Genomic DNA, 16,374 nt, shown 5'->3' on the forward strand with positions numbered 1-16,374 from the left:
TTATTTTGTCTATGAGATTCTTCTTTATTGTAGAGACGAATGAAAAATCAATTTTTTTGTTAGGAGTCCAATTTTATTTTGGCCCTGGGCCTCTAAAAAGTCGGGACCGGCCCTGGTTGTGATGTTTTATCTTTGATGATAGTATACATGTGTACCAATAAAATAAAAAAGTGTGAATGTTTATTGAAGAATTTCAATTAGTTAAAATTTAAGTGATAATCACAAAATCATAAATGAACAAGAAAATTTGTAAGATGCTTGTGGTTTGCTAGAAAGCTCCAAGAAAACATATGTTGACATGTTATAGACAATTGGGTGACACTTTGTGGGGGCAGATTCAAAATAGATAAAAGAAAGACACAAACATAAAAATAAAGTAGTATCAAATTTTAATTTTTTTTCTTAAAGATAACTTTCATTCATTAGCTCTTTTTTTTTTTTTTTTTTTTCCCTTAAAGAGAACTTTCATTCTTGTTCCTTTACATGTACATTGTCCAAATTTATTTATACATAAATGTGCTTTTATTAATTTCTGATTGCATATAGAGATAGGCTTTACAAGTCTTTACAATTCAACCAATCAATGAACCATGTAGCTTTTTCTCATGATAATAATTGTGGTGCTTTGCCAACTACTATATGTGGCATTCAATAATACTCCATTTCTCAAGCTGATCATGTTCTGGTGTCAAGTGTCGGTGTTCTTTTCTATCTAAATATGCATTTCCACTGCCTAACTTCATATGAAAGGTTCATACAAAATAAAATATTAATATAATTGTTCAAGTTTTTTTCAATATTAATGTCAATCACGAAAAGAACCATATAAAGAAAAAGGGGGAAGTTGTTATTAATACAAAATTGACTTTATGAAATTAATGAGTGTTATTGCACTTTTAATGTCCTATGATGGAGGAGCTTTTGCAAATGGTCCTAGAAAAAACTTTTGAATAGGGAAAAAAAGGTAGCAACGCAGAAGCTGGAAAATATTATCATAATATTTTTTTTGGGGTCTACATATCTTCATCCTTTTAAGTTAGGAATGCTTGATCCTTAGATGGACTTTCATAAAAAAAAAAAAACAAGAAGTATTGAACAGTAATTTGAGCTACAATTTATTCTTCTTTATATTCGGTTTTACTTAAGGGTTTGTTTGGTTTAACACGAAGAGTAGAAGGAGGGAGTAATTTTAATGGAGAAAAATAGTCTGGAGTATAAAAGAAGGAAGCGGTTTTAATTAAATATATGTTTGATTAAAAACGAAATGGATGAGTAGTAAATCTGAATAAAATATTTGTCTGGATGACCACAGTAAGAAAAAATTTAAATTAATTTATTTTTTCTTTTAAAAATAGGACAACACTCATGTTAAATAAAAATAATTATTAGTAAATTTTATCAAAAAAATTGTTAAACAATATAAATGATCAAATAAAAAATAATTAATGTTTAAAATATTTGTGCTTTAAATATTTAAAAAATATATATTATTAATCATAACTTTTTAAAAGTAATCTATTTACAATTATTTTTATTTTAAGTTTTATTAAACTATAATTATTATATGTTTATAAATAAATGAAAATATAGGAAAGTTTTAATTTTGTTGTTATGTATATAAAATGGTATCTAAAGATCTCAAATGTGCTTCACAATTTGGGCGTAATTTAAGGGAGTTCTTGATCTGGCATTGTAGAGGCACAAAGATGGATGCATACATAGTCAGCAAAGTAGTAAAACAATGGCATACAGATACCCCACCAACCCAAAAACTCTTCCTCACATTAGAAAAACAAAGAAAAAGTAGGCATCTATACAAGCCAATCTCCATCTGTTCACCAAAAAAAGAAAAGTAAAGATAATTATGGTGTGTGCATGTGAGATTGAAAATTGAAGATTGAAAATCAATTAATTTTAAAAAAATCAATTAATTAAATTAATTAATTAATTAATTAAATAATCCATATTTACTTCAAAAAATCAAATAATTAATTAATTAAATAGATTTTCTATAAATATTTCATTAAGCTGTTTTTAAAGTGGATTTACTCTCCTTTTTGTAGTTGATGTCATTTTAAATCTTAGGGTTTGTAGTTGAGAACAAAAGAAATAATTATATTTTTTTATAAGAGGTCAATTATAAAATTTTATTAATTTATTTTTATAAGACACAATTAAACATTCAAAAAAATTAATATTAATATATTTCAAATTATTATGTGCTAAATTAATATTCAATTCGTCTCTGTCATTTGGTGCTAGTCATGAAAAGTCCCGTAAAAAAAATATAGATTTTTCTTTATAATCTTCAATTTTTTCAATTTGTAGCATAACAAAATGACTCTGGCCAATACGAAATGATTGGATCTTCCCTTCCTGATAGTAACTTAGTAAGACCCAAAAGAATTACAAAGAACCTAATTGGATAAGAGATTGTGTTTCTAAATAATTTTAGTTATTATTATTATTATTATTATTATATATATGATTATAATCTTATTTAATACTCTTATGTTTTCTACAGCACAAGCTAGAACCAAGTCCCATATCAAAAAAAAAAGCTAGAACCAAGTCATTGAAGAAAAAATATTTAATATGAACTAAGTTGCTGTTGTGACAGTGGCACTGAGGAAGAAGTGTGGGCTACTGGAGTCTGGAACTGAGTGCAGTCACATGCAAACAGAACAAATAACAAAAAAATATAAACTAATCTGCTCACAGTCATGAAATTGGAAACATTCGACATATTTTGACCATCCTACTCTATATGCTTTTTGCCTGTAATTATGGAAATATAATATTGCTAACACATGTTTATAATTAACTAGTATTTTGAATCGAAGGGTGTGTTTGTTGTTTGGAAAGTTAAAAGAAAATAAATTGACCATGGATTCAGAGTCTCAGTTCATAAATTGTGTTATCGATGTTTAGATAGATTTGACTCAAATTTTAAGATGATTATGTAAAAGAGTTTGTCAGTTCACTCTCTAAAATGTAAAAAGTTTAGCTAAAGGATTTGTTCGATAGTGTATTTTAACCAAAATAAAAAGTTATAGAAAGATTCTTCTAATAATATATTTTGACATGTTTTAACATAAGAAGATGGAGACACATTTTTAGTAGTCTATATCTATTTTGAAGATTTTGGTTGGGAGTCTTACTAGTCTCACCTATTATGGTGAAAATTAATAACGTCGTTAAAATTTGAAATTTAACTTTCAGACGTATTTAAAATACAATTAATTATATGTTTTTTGGTTTTGTTTGGTACAAAAATTTACTTCTGAATTTTTTTAAATGTATAATTTGTTTGGCTTTTTTTAAGTGTGTATCGTTTTATTTCTTTAATTATGATATGATTTTTTTTAATTTAATTAAAGATAAAATTTGTGACAATTAAAAAAATTGAGACATGGTGACACAACATGCTTTGTTTAGAGGAAAAAAAAGAGAAATTCTTTGGCCACCTCCCTATCTTCTAGTCCACCTCTGGTGAAAACCCCATTATACCCCTGACTTTGGAAATGAACTTCCGAAATGCATGAAAAAGGTGTTTTCGGAAGTTCATCTCCGAAAGCGCCTTTTTTTTTGAAAAAAATGTCTTATTTCGGAAGTTCATTTCCGAAACTACAATTTCGGAAATGAACTTCCAAAATAAAACGCGTTCTGCAGATTAAGCATAACTCTCCCCCTCCCCCAAATCATTTACCCTAATCATCATCAAACACTTCCATAGGCGAAATTTCTCCAGAAGCAAGTGTGAAGTAGCCAAACTCTTCTTCCAAACTCAACCAAACTCATCATTAAACACTAATTGGTAAGTTTATCATTGTTTTTTCAAGTTTTAGATCTATTTGATTAAACTATATTAGGGTGTTTAGAATCTGAAAAAATGACATTAAGATAGCTTAGTACTGATATTAGGATGTTTAGTAGGCAAAAAAATGGATTTGGTTTAGGTTTTTGGGTCTGCCATTGGAGGTTGCAGAGAAGCTCTGCGTGGGGGTGTTTCGGAAGTTCATTTCCGAAAACACCTCCATCCCAGTTTTCGGAAATGAACTTCCGAACTGTACCAGAAGTTTTTTTTTTTTTTGTTTTTTCATTTGTCTCGCATATTAATCGATTTCGATTGTTTACAGGATCATGTCAGACCAGCCAGCACGCATCAGACAGGGGAGAGAGTCCCAGACTGCGTCGGCTAGACGCGAGCGGGCGGCGACGCATCTGGCGTCGACCCAGGGACGGGGGCAGGGACGGGGACGCCGTGTAGAGATGCTTGGGCGGGACGCGTTGCATCGAGGTGTCATTCATCAGGGCGGACCAGAGGCAGTCGCCGTGATGGAGATCATCGTCACTGATGCGGGCCGTGCGGCGGGGTACAGGCGGCAGAGGAGGGCCCAGGGTGAGCGGGTTAGGCACACCCAGTAGTGGTGGGGTTTATTCATTTTTTGATTTTGGATTGTATATTTAGCACACTATTTTTATTTATTTCGGTTTGTATATAATATTTTCATATTAGTATTTTTTTTGTTTATTTATCATATTAGTGTTTTCAGTCTATCTATTGTTTATTTTATTTGCCGGTAACGTTTATTTAAAATGCGGTTGCGTTTAAGAAAAAACATAAAAAAAAAAACACAGTTTCTGCATAATTCGGAAATGAACTTCCGAATTCACCCCCCATGAGGTGTTTTCGGATGTTCATCTCCGAACGCACCCCCCATGAGGTGTTTTCGGAGATGAACTTCCGAATCAAGGAAATTTTTTTAAAAAAAAAACGCTTCGGAAGTTCATTTCCGAAGCAGGGGTAGTTTGGGAATTTCGCTGGGGGTGACCCCCCATAGGGAGGTGGGTAAAGAAATTTTCAAAAAAAAACATACTCTCGTGTCCATCTTTTGGTGCCACATTATTTTACGCAGAAGTTTTGTCTTTCCGAATTTACGTGTTTTTGATATCGTCTTTTCAGAGACATGCGTCTTTTGGTGCTGCCTCAAAACCCTAGAAGTCCAAGCTGTTGAACTTGTTACCGTCGTTTCAAATGTTTTTCCAAAAAGTCTCTCAAACACCTCTTTACTTTAACTATACATGACTTAAATATAAGATTTATTAAAATATGTCAAAAGTTTGACATATTTAATATCCAAGAGAAAAATTTACTATCACGAGGGTTATTCTTAAACTTAATATATGAATTCTCCATTAGGTTAGGTTGTGAAATAAACTAACATAAATTTAAATTATATTTAAGGGTTAATCTAAAAGTTAATTTTCAGATTCACTCTTTTATTTAGGGGTGTTCGTGGTGCAGTTTGGGCGGTTTTGACGTAAAAATCATCCGAACCGCAAGAGGAAAAAGTGTGCGGTTCGATTTGGTTCGGTTGGCTTTTAGAAATAAAACCAAACCAAACCAATGCGTTTGGATTGGTTCGATTGGTTCGACTTTTTAAAAAAAAAATTATTGAGCCATACATACACATATTGATGACAACATAACTTTGTATTTAGTCATTTATGCGTTATCAAATAACAACAAAATTCATCATATTTGGATAACAACTTTCCATTTAATATACAAAAATAATATTAGATAAAAGTGGAATAAAAGACATAAAATAGTAGTATAAAATAATATCAAAAACATTATAATGAAATTGAAAAAAAGAGGAGATGAAATATTAGAGCAGAAGAGATGCAATTAGATAAGAGGAATATTAAAAACGTGATTGGAAGAGAGAACAGTAAAATAAAATTAATAAGATGAAAACGAAAGAACTTAAGAGATGAAAGAATGTAAAAGAATATGTAATATGTATTTGGAAAAGAAGATGAGAAGAATGTGCAATACCGTTAGGAGAGATTTGAGAAAACTTAAACTGAAACCTTAGATGTGAGGAAGAGAAAATCATTCGTAAGGCTAAGACATAATAGGTTTGAGTTTTGGTTGGATATAAGTTAATTGAAGTTTGGGGGTTGTGACATAATGCGGTTTGGTTCGGTTTATAAAATACAAACCGCAAACCGAACCGCGCGGTTTGTTAAAAATAGCTCAAACACTTCCAAATCAAATGCGATTTTTTGCAGTTTTGATTTAGTTTAGTTTAATTTTGCGATTTTCTATTGAGCCGATTTTGTTTTGAACACCCCTTCCATCTATTCTTTAATAAAATGGAGATGATTCACTTCCAAATTATTTTGGTATGCATTATGGATGTCGTATATTTAACTTTTAGAAAGTATTAAGAACATTTTTGAATTTCATAATGATGATTTTTCATGATTATCATTACGGGTGCGAACAGTAACTGCCCCTAAATTTTAATGGTTACTAGCTATCGGGCCATTCTGAAATTATATTCATTTCAGCCCAAATTTAAAAATTCATAATTTCTCATATCACACCTTTACATACTCCAATATATTAGTTATTTTAGTTTTAAAAGAGTACGTTTCTATTTTTTAAAATGATATAAAAATAATTTTAAAATATTAAAAAATTTACTTTTTGTAAATTAAAAGTTAAATTTGGCATCGAATAACATAAGTATTTTTATTATGGGTTTAAAAGATAATGCACCTAAGTGTAAAATAATATTATATATACAATAAATCAATTTTTTTTACATTTGTCATATCTAATTTAAAAATAAAATGTGACTTGACGAAATACACAGAGTCCTTCATCGATAATAATGTAAAATATTTTACATAGGGGTGTAATCGCATCAGTTTGGACCGTTTTTGTTTAAAAAAGGTTTGAACCAATGATATTTTCATCGATTTGGTTTAGTTTTTAATATATTTCAAAAATGAAACCGAACCAAACTAACTGGTTTGTTTCGGTTGATCGATTTACAATATTTTTTTCCCCAAATATTATATGCATCGGTGTATTTTTCACTATCGTGTTTTTCGGTGTACTTTAACCTATTATTTTTAAATAATATATTTTATACAATTTATTTCATGCTCTATTTTTTTCAAACAAATTACATGCTGCTCTTAATCCATACGAAACAACGCCATGATTTCCATTGCTTCTTAGAATAAGTTCACTATCAAATATAAAAGTTAACACTTGACATCAGAATGTTGAAGAGGGATTTAAAAGCTTAACAAGTAAAACACAACAAAACACACATCAATTAACATGTTTCACACATCAAAACCAGTATTGTAAAAACCATATTAGACCGGCCGGTCGGACCGGGAACCGTCAGATTTGCTTGTTCGATCGCCCGTGCCTAGAGTTGTAAAAATGGGTCGAAGCCCATGGGCCGACAAAAAAATTAGGGTCTGGGCCTTTTTTTAGCTCATTTACTTCTGGGCCTTTTTTTAGCCTGGCCCAAAAAAGCCTAAAAAATATGGGCTAGCCCGTATGGGCTATGGGTAGCTCGCCGGCCCGAAAAAAGATTAAAATTTTTAATGTAATTAGAAATTATCCCTTCATAACTCATAAAAAAATTAAACAAAAGGAAAAACATTTAATTGGGCCAAACCCAAGTACTCTAATATTGCATGTTATTCATAATGTTGCACGTTATTCATTCATCTAATATTTTTTTAACATTGCTTATTTATTTTTATTATTATCATAGTGTTGCATGTTATAAACTTGGTTATATTCTTTTAATAATTGTTAACTATTATTATTGTTTTATAAAATTTGATAACGACCTTAATATAAATCAAGATGAAAGAAGTGGACAAGCATCCAACATATTTGATCATTTGAATGTCGTTGAAGAAAACTCAAGTGATATTGCGAGTCGAGTTAGGACTATTTGAATTTGTGTTATCTTGGAAGGAATAAAGTTATTTTGTGTTATCATGAATATTTTGTGTTATCATGAATATTTGTAACTTAAAACTTGTTGGAACAAGTTATTTAATTTTGAGTGCTGCATTGGATATTTTTGATGTATTTTGGATACTTTGAATTAAATTAAGGGTTAAATAAGTTTTTGGTCCTTCTAAATATAGCGATTTTTAACTTTAGTCCCTCTAAATATTTTCTTCAAAGAATGATCCTCCTAAAAATTTTAATTTTAACTTTTGGTCCCTCGTGGCAAAACCGTAGCTAAAATGGTCTCTAATTCCGTCGCTAAATGAAAAACCATCGCTAAAAACGTCACTAAAACTGTCGCTAAATTGTCAAAATCGTCGCTAAATTGAAGGAGGGACCAAAAGTTAAAATTAAAATTTTTAGGAGGACCATTCTTTGAAGAAAATATTTAGAGGGACTAAAATTGAAAACCGCTCTATTTAGAGGGACCAAGAACTTATTTAACCCTTAAATTAATGTGTTGTTTTACATTTTAATTGTTAACTTATATGGATTATTTATAAATCCTAATATATATACAAGTATTATTGCTTGCATAGTTACTTATAAAATGAAGGGGGAAATTTTAATTTTTTTTTAGAAATTGGTCCGTTTAGGAACGGGTAGCCCACAGTCCAGACAGGGCTGGGCCTGGGTGGTAAAACTAGAGCCCATTTAAAAATGGGTAATTTAGGCCCGGCCCTGAAAAGCCTGAGGCCCGCATGGGCCAACCCATTTAGGGTTGGGTAGCCCATATTGACAGCTCTACCCGTGCCTTTGAATCGAAGAGTATTGGTGCGAACCGGAAAAACCGATGGTTTTTGTAAACCGGTGGTTTAACTATTTTTTTTATAATTTTTTTTACTCAAAACGACGTCGTTTTGAGTATGTTAAATTTATATAAAAAAAAGTTTCAGGCTTTCATTTCAGCCCCCCACACTAATTTCAATCTTTAGAACTCAAAAAGCAAATATGATACGTAGAACAACAACTTGCGTCGCGCCTCCATCTTCATAACAATACATCAGTTGTTTCCTTCCCAGCCTCCATCTTCAGTCACGCTCCATCACCGTATATGCTTTTTCAGTTTTGATTTTGATATGTGTTAAAAATTAGGGTTAGTTCAAGTTGAAATTAAAATTGAAGAGAGATAGGTCTCGTTGTTTTCAAATTCCATGTTCCTCTTAATATTCCAGTTTCAAAGATGGTGGTGATGATGATAATGAAGGGTCTGTTACTAACCTCTTTGCTTACTTTTGCTTACTTTGAAGGTTGCATTTTTGTAAAAGGCAAAGATAATTTAGATAGTTTATCTATTGTACAAAATAAGGGATGAAGTCTTACAATTTGATTTAAGCATTTGATGTGTTTTTGTGTATTGATCAAAATTTTTCCATTTGGTTGTGTTATTTTAAAGGTGAAAGCTTATCAAAGATTCAAAGGTGATATTGGTGGAGAGATACAGCAACATTACTGGCGGAGCCAGAAATTTTAGGGAACCTGGTAAAAAATTTTACACCTTGTTTTTACTAATTTTACACTCTATTTCTACTTATTTTGCCCTTGATTTTGGCTTAAAAATTTGCCATTGATTTTGTCCGAAAATTTCACACACTGTTTTTACTAATTTTGCCCTTAATTTTGTCTTAAATTTACTAATTTTGCCTCTGGTGTTGTCTAAAATCGACTATCAAGTGGGGAATATACAACGAAAGAAGAGGTTGAGCCCGGACTCGTGCCCGGGCTTGCTGGGCTGTAGTTTCACCCATGATTACTGCTAAGAGGTTTTTACTTAACTATACCATATGTTGTAGACTTTTATTGTTTAAGAGGTTTCCCTTAGTTTAGTTTATGATTTTTTTTGTGGCTTACGTGCACATTCTTGTGGGGTTGGGAGATTCTGAAATAGTAATGCACATTAGTTATTACTTTATTAAAAAATATAGGTGATATACAAATTTAGTTATTACTTTGTAATTTGTACTAATTTGTTATGTGTGATAGTTATGTTTAAATTTGAATTTTATTTATTAACTAGTGAATTTATCATATGATATTTTCCAAAAATTGCTAATTATATTTTTTTAGAGATTGAATGATCCGGTTCGACCGATTTTATACCTATATAAATTGGTTATAATCAATTGAGGTCTAACAGATCTTGTGAAAAATAATCAATTGAACCTTATTCAAGCTAATAGGAATTGTCAAGTTCCCTCCCATACTTTGTTTGCAGATGACATTATGGTCTCCTGCAGAGGTGATGTTAAATCCCTCAAGGCTATTTCTGATCTTCTTAAGGAGTATGCTCATATTTCTGGTCAATTTTGTAACTAGGCCAAATCCCTCATTTATGTTGGTGGCCTAACTCAGGACAGGCATACCACTTTTGCAGATATTATAGGGTTCAAGAAAGCATCCCCTCCTTTTGTTTATCTGGGGGTGCCCATCTTCATAGGGAAACCTAAAGCAATTCACTTTCTCTCTAATGCAGGTAAAATTAAAATGAAGCTAGCAACTTGGAAGAATAAGCTCTTATCTATGGCTGGCAGGGTGCTTTTGGTAAAAGACAGTCATTCAGAGTATGGTGGTTCACAGTATCACAATTTATGATTGGCCAATGAGCATCATCAAAAGCATTGAAACTTGGACTAGAAATTTTGTATGGAGTGGAAATGTGGAGAAAAGGAAAGTGGTAATTGTAGCTTGGAAGAAATGTTACAAAAAAACTACTGAAGGTGGGCTGGGGATCATATCTTTGAAATAATACAACAATGCCACAAACCTTAGTAGTGATTGGGCTAAGGTGTTTGCTGTTAGAGTGTTAAGACATGGAAGGATGATAAAATACTCCATAAAGTCTTCTTTGTGGAAAGGTTTCAAGGATCACTATAACATGATTAGGGACAACACTGTTTGGATTTTAGGGAATGGAAAAAGTGAATTTCTGACTGGATGATTGGAAAAGTGAACCTCTTGCTTTTAAATACAAGATTCCAGAACAAGTCCATGTAAATCTGGTTTCTAAGGTTTCTGATTATTGGAAGAATAATCAGTGGTCCCTCCCTGCAAATTTGCTTCTGGCAAGGCCAAACATTATGACATCTATCTCCAGCTTCGCAATCTTTGAAGTGGACAAGGAAGACATGCTGGCTTGGAGAGAAATTGAGAATGGATCCTTAACTATTAAGCATGCCTACAGTCTTTTGATGCATTCTGCAACTGATAAGGTCTTCAATTTCCCTTGGGACTCGGATGCTGCTCCAGCCCACTCTATGTTATGCTGGAGACTTTTTCACAACAAAATTCCAACTGATGATAACTTAAAGCTTAGAGGTTTTTCTTTTCCCTCTAAATGTTCCCTTTGCTGTGTCCAATCCGAGTCTTCCTTGCATTTGTTTTTTGAGTGACAGTTTGCTAGAACATATGGACCTGGCTCAGTGCTTTCATTTATAGCCTGACCCCCATTAATTCAATTAAGGATTGCTACCTGATCATGGAGAAGCACTGGAATCCTCAAGCTGGGGCAGTGATTAAGTCCCTTATGTTACATGCTTTGTACCTGATTTGGCATGCCAGAAATCTGCTTCAGTTTGAGCACAAGCAAACTCATTGGAAATCCTGTGTTAGCAGCATTATGGCAAGGGCAAAATTGGTTGGTAACTTAACCAAGAAGAAAGCAGATGACTCTATGCTCAGTTTCACTTTTCTTAAAACTCTTGGCATTAACATCAACCCCCATGAGACGTTATCTATGATTGATGTTCTTTGGTGTCCTCCGTACTTCGGTTGGATTAAGTGTAACGTAGACGACATGGCTAAAGGTCCATTGGCGGCTTGCGGTGGAATCTTTCGTGACTGACAAGCTAATCACATTTTGAGCTTCAGTGCTTATATTGGGGAAGGCTCTTGGGTGATGGCGGAATTTTTGGCTACTGTGATTGCTATTGAGAAAGCAAAGCAAATGATTTGGAAAAAAGTTTGGATTGAGACGGATTGTAAGTTGGTTGTTCTAGCTTTCACTAATTGTAACTTAGTGCCGTGGAAAGTTAAATCTCATTGACTTAGGTGTTGGGCTTACACGCTTAGTATTGATTTTAGAATCACTCACATTTACCGCGAAACCAATTTTTGTGCGGATTTTTGGGAAAATATATGTTTTAATAGCAAAAGGATTAATTGGTTTAACTATGTGCATAAGGATATCACAAAGGATTACTTGCTAGACAAGAATGGTACCCCTAGGCTAAGGCTTAGTGCTTAAGAGGTTTTGGTGTGGTCCCTCTCTTGTGTTTTTGTAATCCTCTTTTGTTTTAATATATTTATCATTTTGTTTAAAAAAAGGTTATAATGATAGGTTTATTAAACCGAGTTATCCGGTTTAATCCCGTTTGATCATGTTGTTCGACCAGTGACTCAGTGGTTCGACCGATGAACCAGTGACTCAGTATCATCACTGATTTGATGACTAGTCCGGTTTTTAAAACATTGATCAAAACTATTTTGTAATAAGGCTTGAAGGAATTTTGTTGAAGAAGAAGAAAGAAAAAGGTAAAAGAAAATATGAAAATTAGCGATTAGAACTTGAACACGAAAAATGTGGCCATAACATATCAAAATGACGGTAGTGAGAGAAACAATGGTGGCGGATAGCAAGAGCAGCAGTTTAGTAAAAACAAGTTATGTGTGACTTATGGTTTCTACTTTATATGTTTTGGAGTTTGGTTCTAGATGCGTGTTTTACTATAAGGAAAAAAGTGTAAACAAAGATGGAGAATGGTTAGAGCGATAAAAAATTTGGACTTAATGATGGGTGGAATAAAAGATTTAGAGGGTAGTTATTTCTATTGGTTTGACAGTTCCTACAAACTAAAATCATGAACCGAACTGAACCACATCGATTTTTATAAGTTCAATTCGGTTTTAGAATCGAACCAGAAACAATCAATTTTATTTCGGTTTGGTTTAATTTGTATTGTTGGCTTAATTGGATTTTTATGATCCGCTTACACCCCTAATTTTACATCGTTAATACATATTCTTTTTCTCATTTATTAAAGATTAAAACATTGACAAAATCACATAATTTTTAAAAAAATATGTATTTCAAAAATGATTTTTTTTAAATATTCAAAATAACTTTAAACTTAATTAATTTTTTAAAATGTTGATATCTTGAAAAATTACATAGAAAAGATGAAATATTTTAAATAAAATCATTTAAACTAATTTGTTTATTTAAATTTTTAACAAATTTATTAAATATTTTTTTAAAACAAAAACATATAGCACTATAAAAAATCATTAAAAAAAAGCCCATAATATCTGAAATTCTTATTTAAAATCCAATAACTAAGATAGAGAGAACACAACAACACATTTTGTTCATCCATAAACTTCAAATTCATAATATTTCTCAGGAAATATGAGTTCAGTTCCACTCATAATTTGTCTTAATTATTTGAATTTACTTTACCACTTATTCCTTAGCTTTATGACTCCTTGTTAAAATGAAATAAAGTAAAAAAGAAAGCAAACTTTCATAAACATGTGATGAAGCTGCTATACAAAGTTTCTGAATAAAAGTAATTTATATCACCACTTACCCCTTATAGTGTGCATTTTAAAATTATATGAACACTCTCATAAATCACTCTTTACAAGGATATATAATGTAAAGAGATGAATTTATCAGCTTCAAGAATCAAAGAGTAAAAGATGCTTATTTACAATGGAGGCAATCTAAGATCACTTGTGTACCATCATCCAATGTCTGCTTCTACTTGAACTCATGAGGATAAGTGTTCCTATCAAAAGGGCATCCATCAAGTACAGTCATAAAGAGTTTAACCATGTTTCATAGTAAAACATAATGGATCATGTTCATGTGTGCATTCATAATAACAACGATAAAAAGAAAAATAACCTTGAAATTGTGACCGTCGGTTTGTTAAACTAAACTAAAATTGAGAATTCATAAGGTCACTCACAGATAAGAACATAATCGAATCAGCAAAACATGGAATGGAAAAAAAAAACAGTAATCAAACCATTCATTCACACAAATTGAGAGTTGGCGTGTATTAGAGCTAGAAAGAGTATTTCCACATCAATGACTCACTCAAGCATCGCAATTCTACATGATTTTGAGCGTTTTGGATTATGATCAAAACCGCTCGCTGTACACTAAAACTCATAAAATTGCTGCTTCAGAAAGTAGAAATTCAAATCTTTTATAGGCATGGCGTATCAAAGCTAAAATATAGACAATGCTAGTCTTTCAATCAGCTGGCAAAGTCATCCCAGCTCTATAAGCACTACTTAGGTCATATCTCTAGGCAATGTGAAACTAAACCAACCCCTCAAAGATAACATAATAAAGGTGTTGAAGGATGCAATGGAGGCAACACAAATGCTGCAGATGGACAATTAAAGCGGAATTTCCAACATTTAGCAATGAAAATATCAAAGAAAAAGTTGGAATGACACATGTTAAAGTAAAAATGTCTTAATTGGGCGTAAGAGGGTTAAGACATGTGATGATAAGACCAATATAAGCCTCTAGAAGAATTGATCAGGAGGATTCTACCCCAAAAATTCAAGGCAGACTAAGAAAGGCTCCAACTGAAACCATTGAAAATTATTTAGATCAAAATAGCTTCTATGAAGATTTGTTATTTGACAATACACCTAATATCTCTGCTGGTGATAGTAAGTTTACACAAAAAGAACATATGCATCAATTTGGGAGGGCAGCGAGAATTGTTGGCAAACCCCAAACTACTTAGCAATAAAAAGTAAGAGGGAACTGAGATGGATGAAGGAAGACACATGGACTCAAAGAAAATTATAAACGGATCAAGTGAGAAAGGAGAGAATAACCTAAACTACTTAGCAATAAAAAGTGGAATCTGTTCTTTTGAGCCAATACAATACGTTTAGTTGAGTTAAGTTAATAGTTTTCCGAAACAGAGATCACCAACAACCAAAACTTTTCCCACCTGCTAGATTAAAGTTGTAGCAAAAATTTTCACAGAAGGACGATTCATTTGAGAGAACCTGCATTTAAAACTGTTGGAGTCCAGATAGCGCCGATAGTGTCAATGAACTAAATGTTTAGGATTGAAGAATCCCTAACAAAACATATCTCAAAACCTTAAGACAATGGGAGTATAGATCAACTCTCTTATTTATCCAACATTTCATCCATTTCTAGTCGATGTGCGACATAGCCACTCACACTTGAATCTCAACAATCTCCCCACACGTTTGAGTCACTCGCATAGGTTTGATCCATACTAGGATCTCACTTCCGCTCATCACTAGGTTTGATCCATACTAGGATCTCACTTCCGCTTCCCCCATGGAACTTACCATGACTCTCATACCAATTGTTAGAACAACAACCAGTATAGAAGATTAAAGAGAAACAAAAGTAAAAGACAACAAACACGATCGATCGATCTTTGTTAACCCTGTCAGGTCAATGGTGTCTACCTTTGCGACTATAGAGCAACTATTATTTCTCTTGATTTCTGACTAATAATTAGGGTTACAGTGTCACAAACAATATATATAATGCTATGGTTCACTTTACAATAATATTCCAGAACCTCCACACCCCCACCTAACCACAACAAACTGTTGGCCTAAAACCCATTTAGAATTTCTAACTACGTGTTTCTCTGTTTTAATATGAGTCAGTTATTCTTAACAGTTAACAGAAACCTAACATGAATAATTCTTGGCTAGATTTTGCTCACCTCCTGGATGAACTTCGAATTACTAGGACCCCTTTCCCCTACAAACCGGAGGATTAAGATAGAACAAATTGAAGTGCGGCAGCTACAATATATTGCATATTGTAACAGCTGACATACTAGTACTAATAGATAGTTAAACTAAAATAGGGGTTTTGATTGTGGAAACAGTAGACAGTAAAAATTGATAAGAATTGAGTTTTTCATCACACCAAATTCACTCACAAAAGTAAAGAAACAAATCACAAACAACACCTAACCCAAAACGCATCAATCAAAAACCCAATTCATATAAATAACAAAACTTCAAATCAAATACAAAAAAGAGAGAGAGAGAGAGAAAAAAAAAACTTACAATCAGAATGAGAGTGGTAATAGTAGTCATGTTCAAGATGAAGCGTAGATGACGAAGAACCAGAACCAGAATCCTCATCCTCATCCTCAGAATCAGATATAAGATAAGAAGAGTAGAAAGAATGGGGTTGAGGAAGACAAAAGAAGGAACACAAACAAAGAGCAAGACGACCAAATTGATGAAGAGGGAAACAACATAGAAGATCCAAAAGCTGATCACTGTTTATAGGATCATCAATGCACGACAAACGTTGCCATGCTTCAGCAGAAAAACGTGCGACACGAACAGCAACGTGAGTGTTGAACACCATTTCTGTCCTCACAGGAATATTGGTTGTGAATGTATCTGATATCTCATCATCATAATCATTTGAAAGGGGAGTCAAGGTTTACAGTTTTCTGTCATGAATCTGACCTCTTTTTTTTGTTTTCAACGGT

The 16,374-nt window shown here is 32.5% G+C and overlaps 1 protein-coding gene across 1 annotated transcript; it reads right to left on the reverse strand.

The window, feature by feature from the left end:
• Positions 1-13,338: 13,338 nt before the first annotated feature.
• Positions 13,339-16,355, reverse strand: LOC131607855 (uncharacterized). The gene is made up of 2 exons (XM_058879809.1): positions 15,938-16,355; positions 13,339-13,629 (listed from the first exon to the last, which is right to left on the reverse strand). Coding segments are annotated over exons 1-2 (312 nt in total). The 5' UTR covers positions 16,248-16,355; the 3' UTR covers positions 13,339-13,627.
• Between the last annotated feature and the right edge of the window lie 19 nt (positions 16,356-16,374).

Source organism: Vicia villosa, linkage group LG5 (assembly GCF_029867415.1).
Source record: "Vicia villosa cultivar HV-30 ecotype Madison, WI linkage group LG5, Vvil1.0, whole genome shotgun sequence".
NCBI lineage: Eukaryota > Viridiplantae > Streptophyta > Magnoliopsida > Fabales > Fabaceae > Vicia > Vicia villosa.

Excerpts from the sequence above, each read along its gene's own strand:
- LOC131607855 (XM_058879809.1), bottom strand. The coding sequence starts at position 16,247 with ATGGTGTTCAACACTCACGTTGCTGTTCGTGTCGCACGTTTTTCTGCT.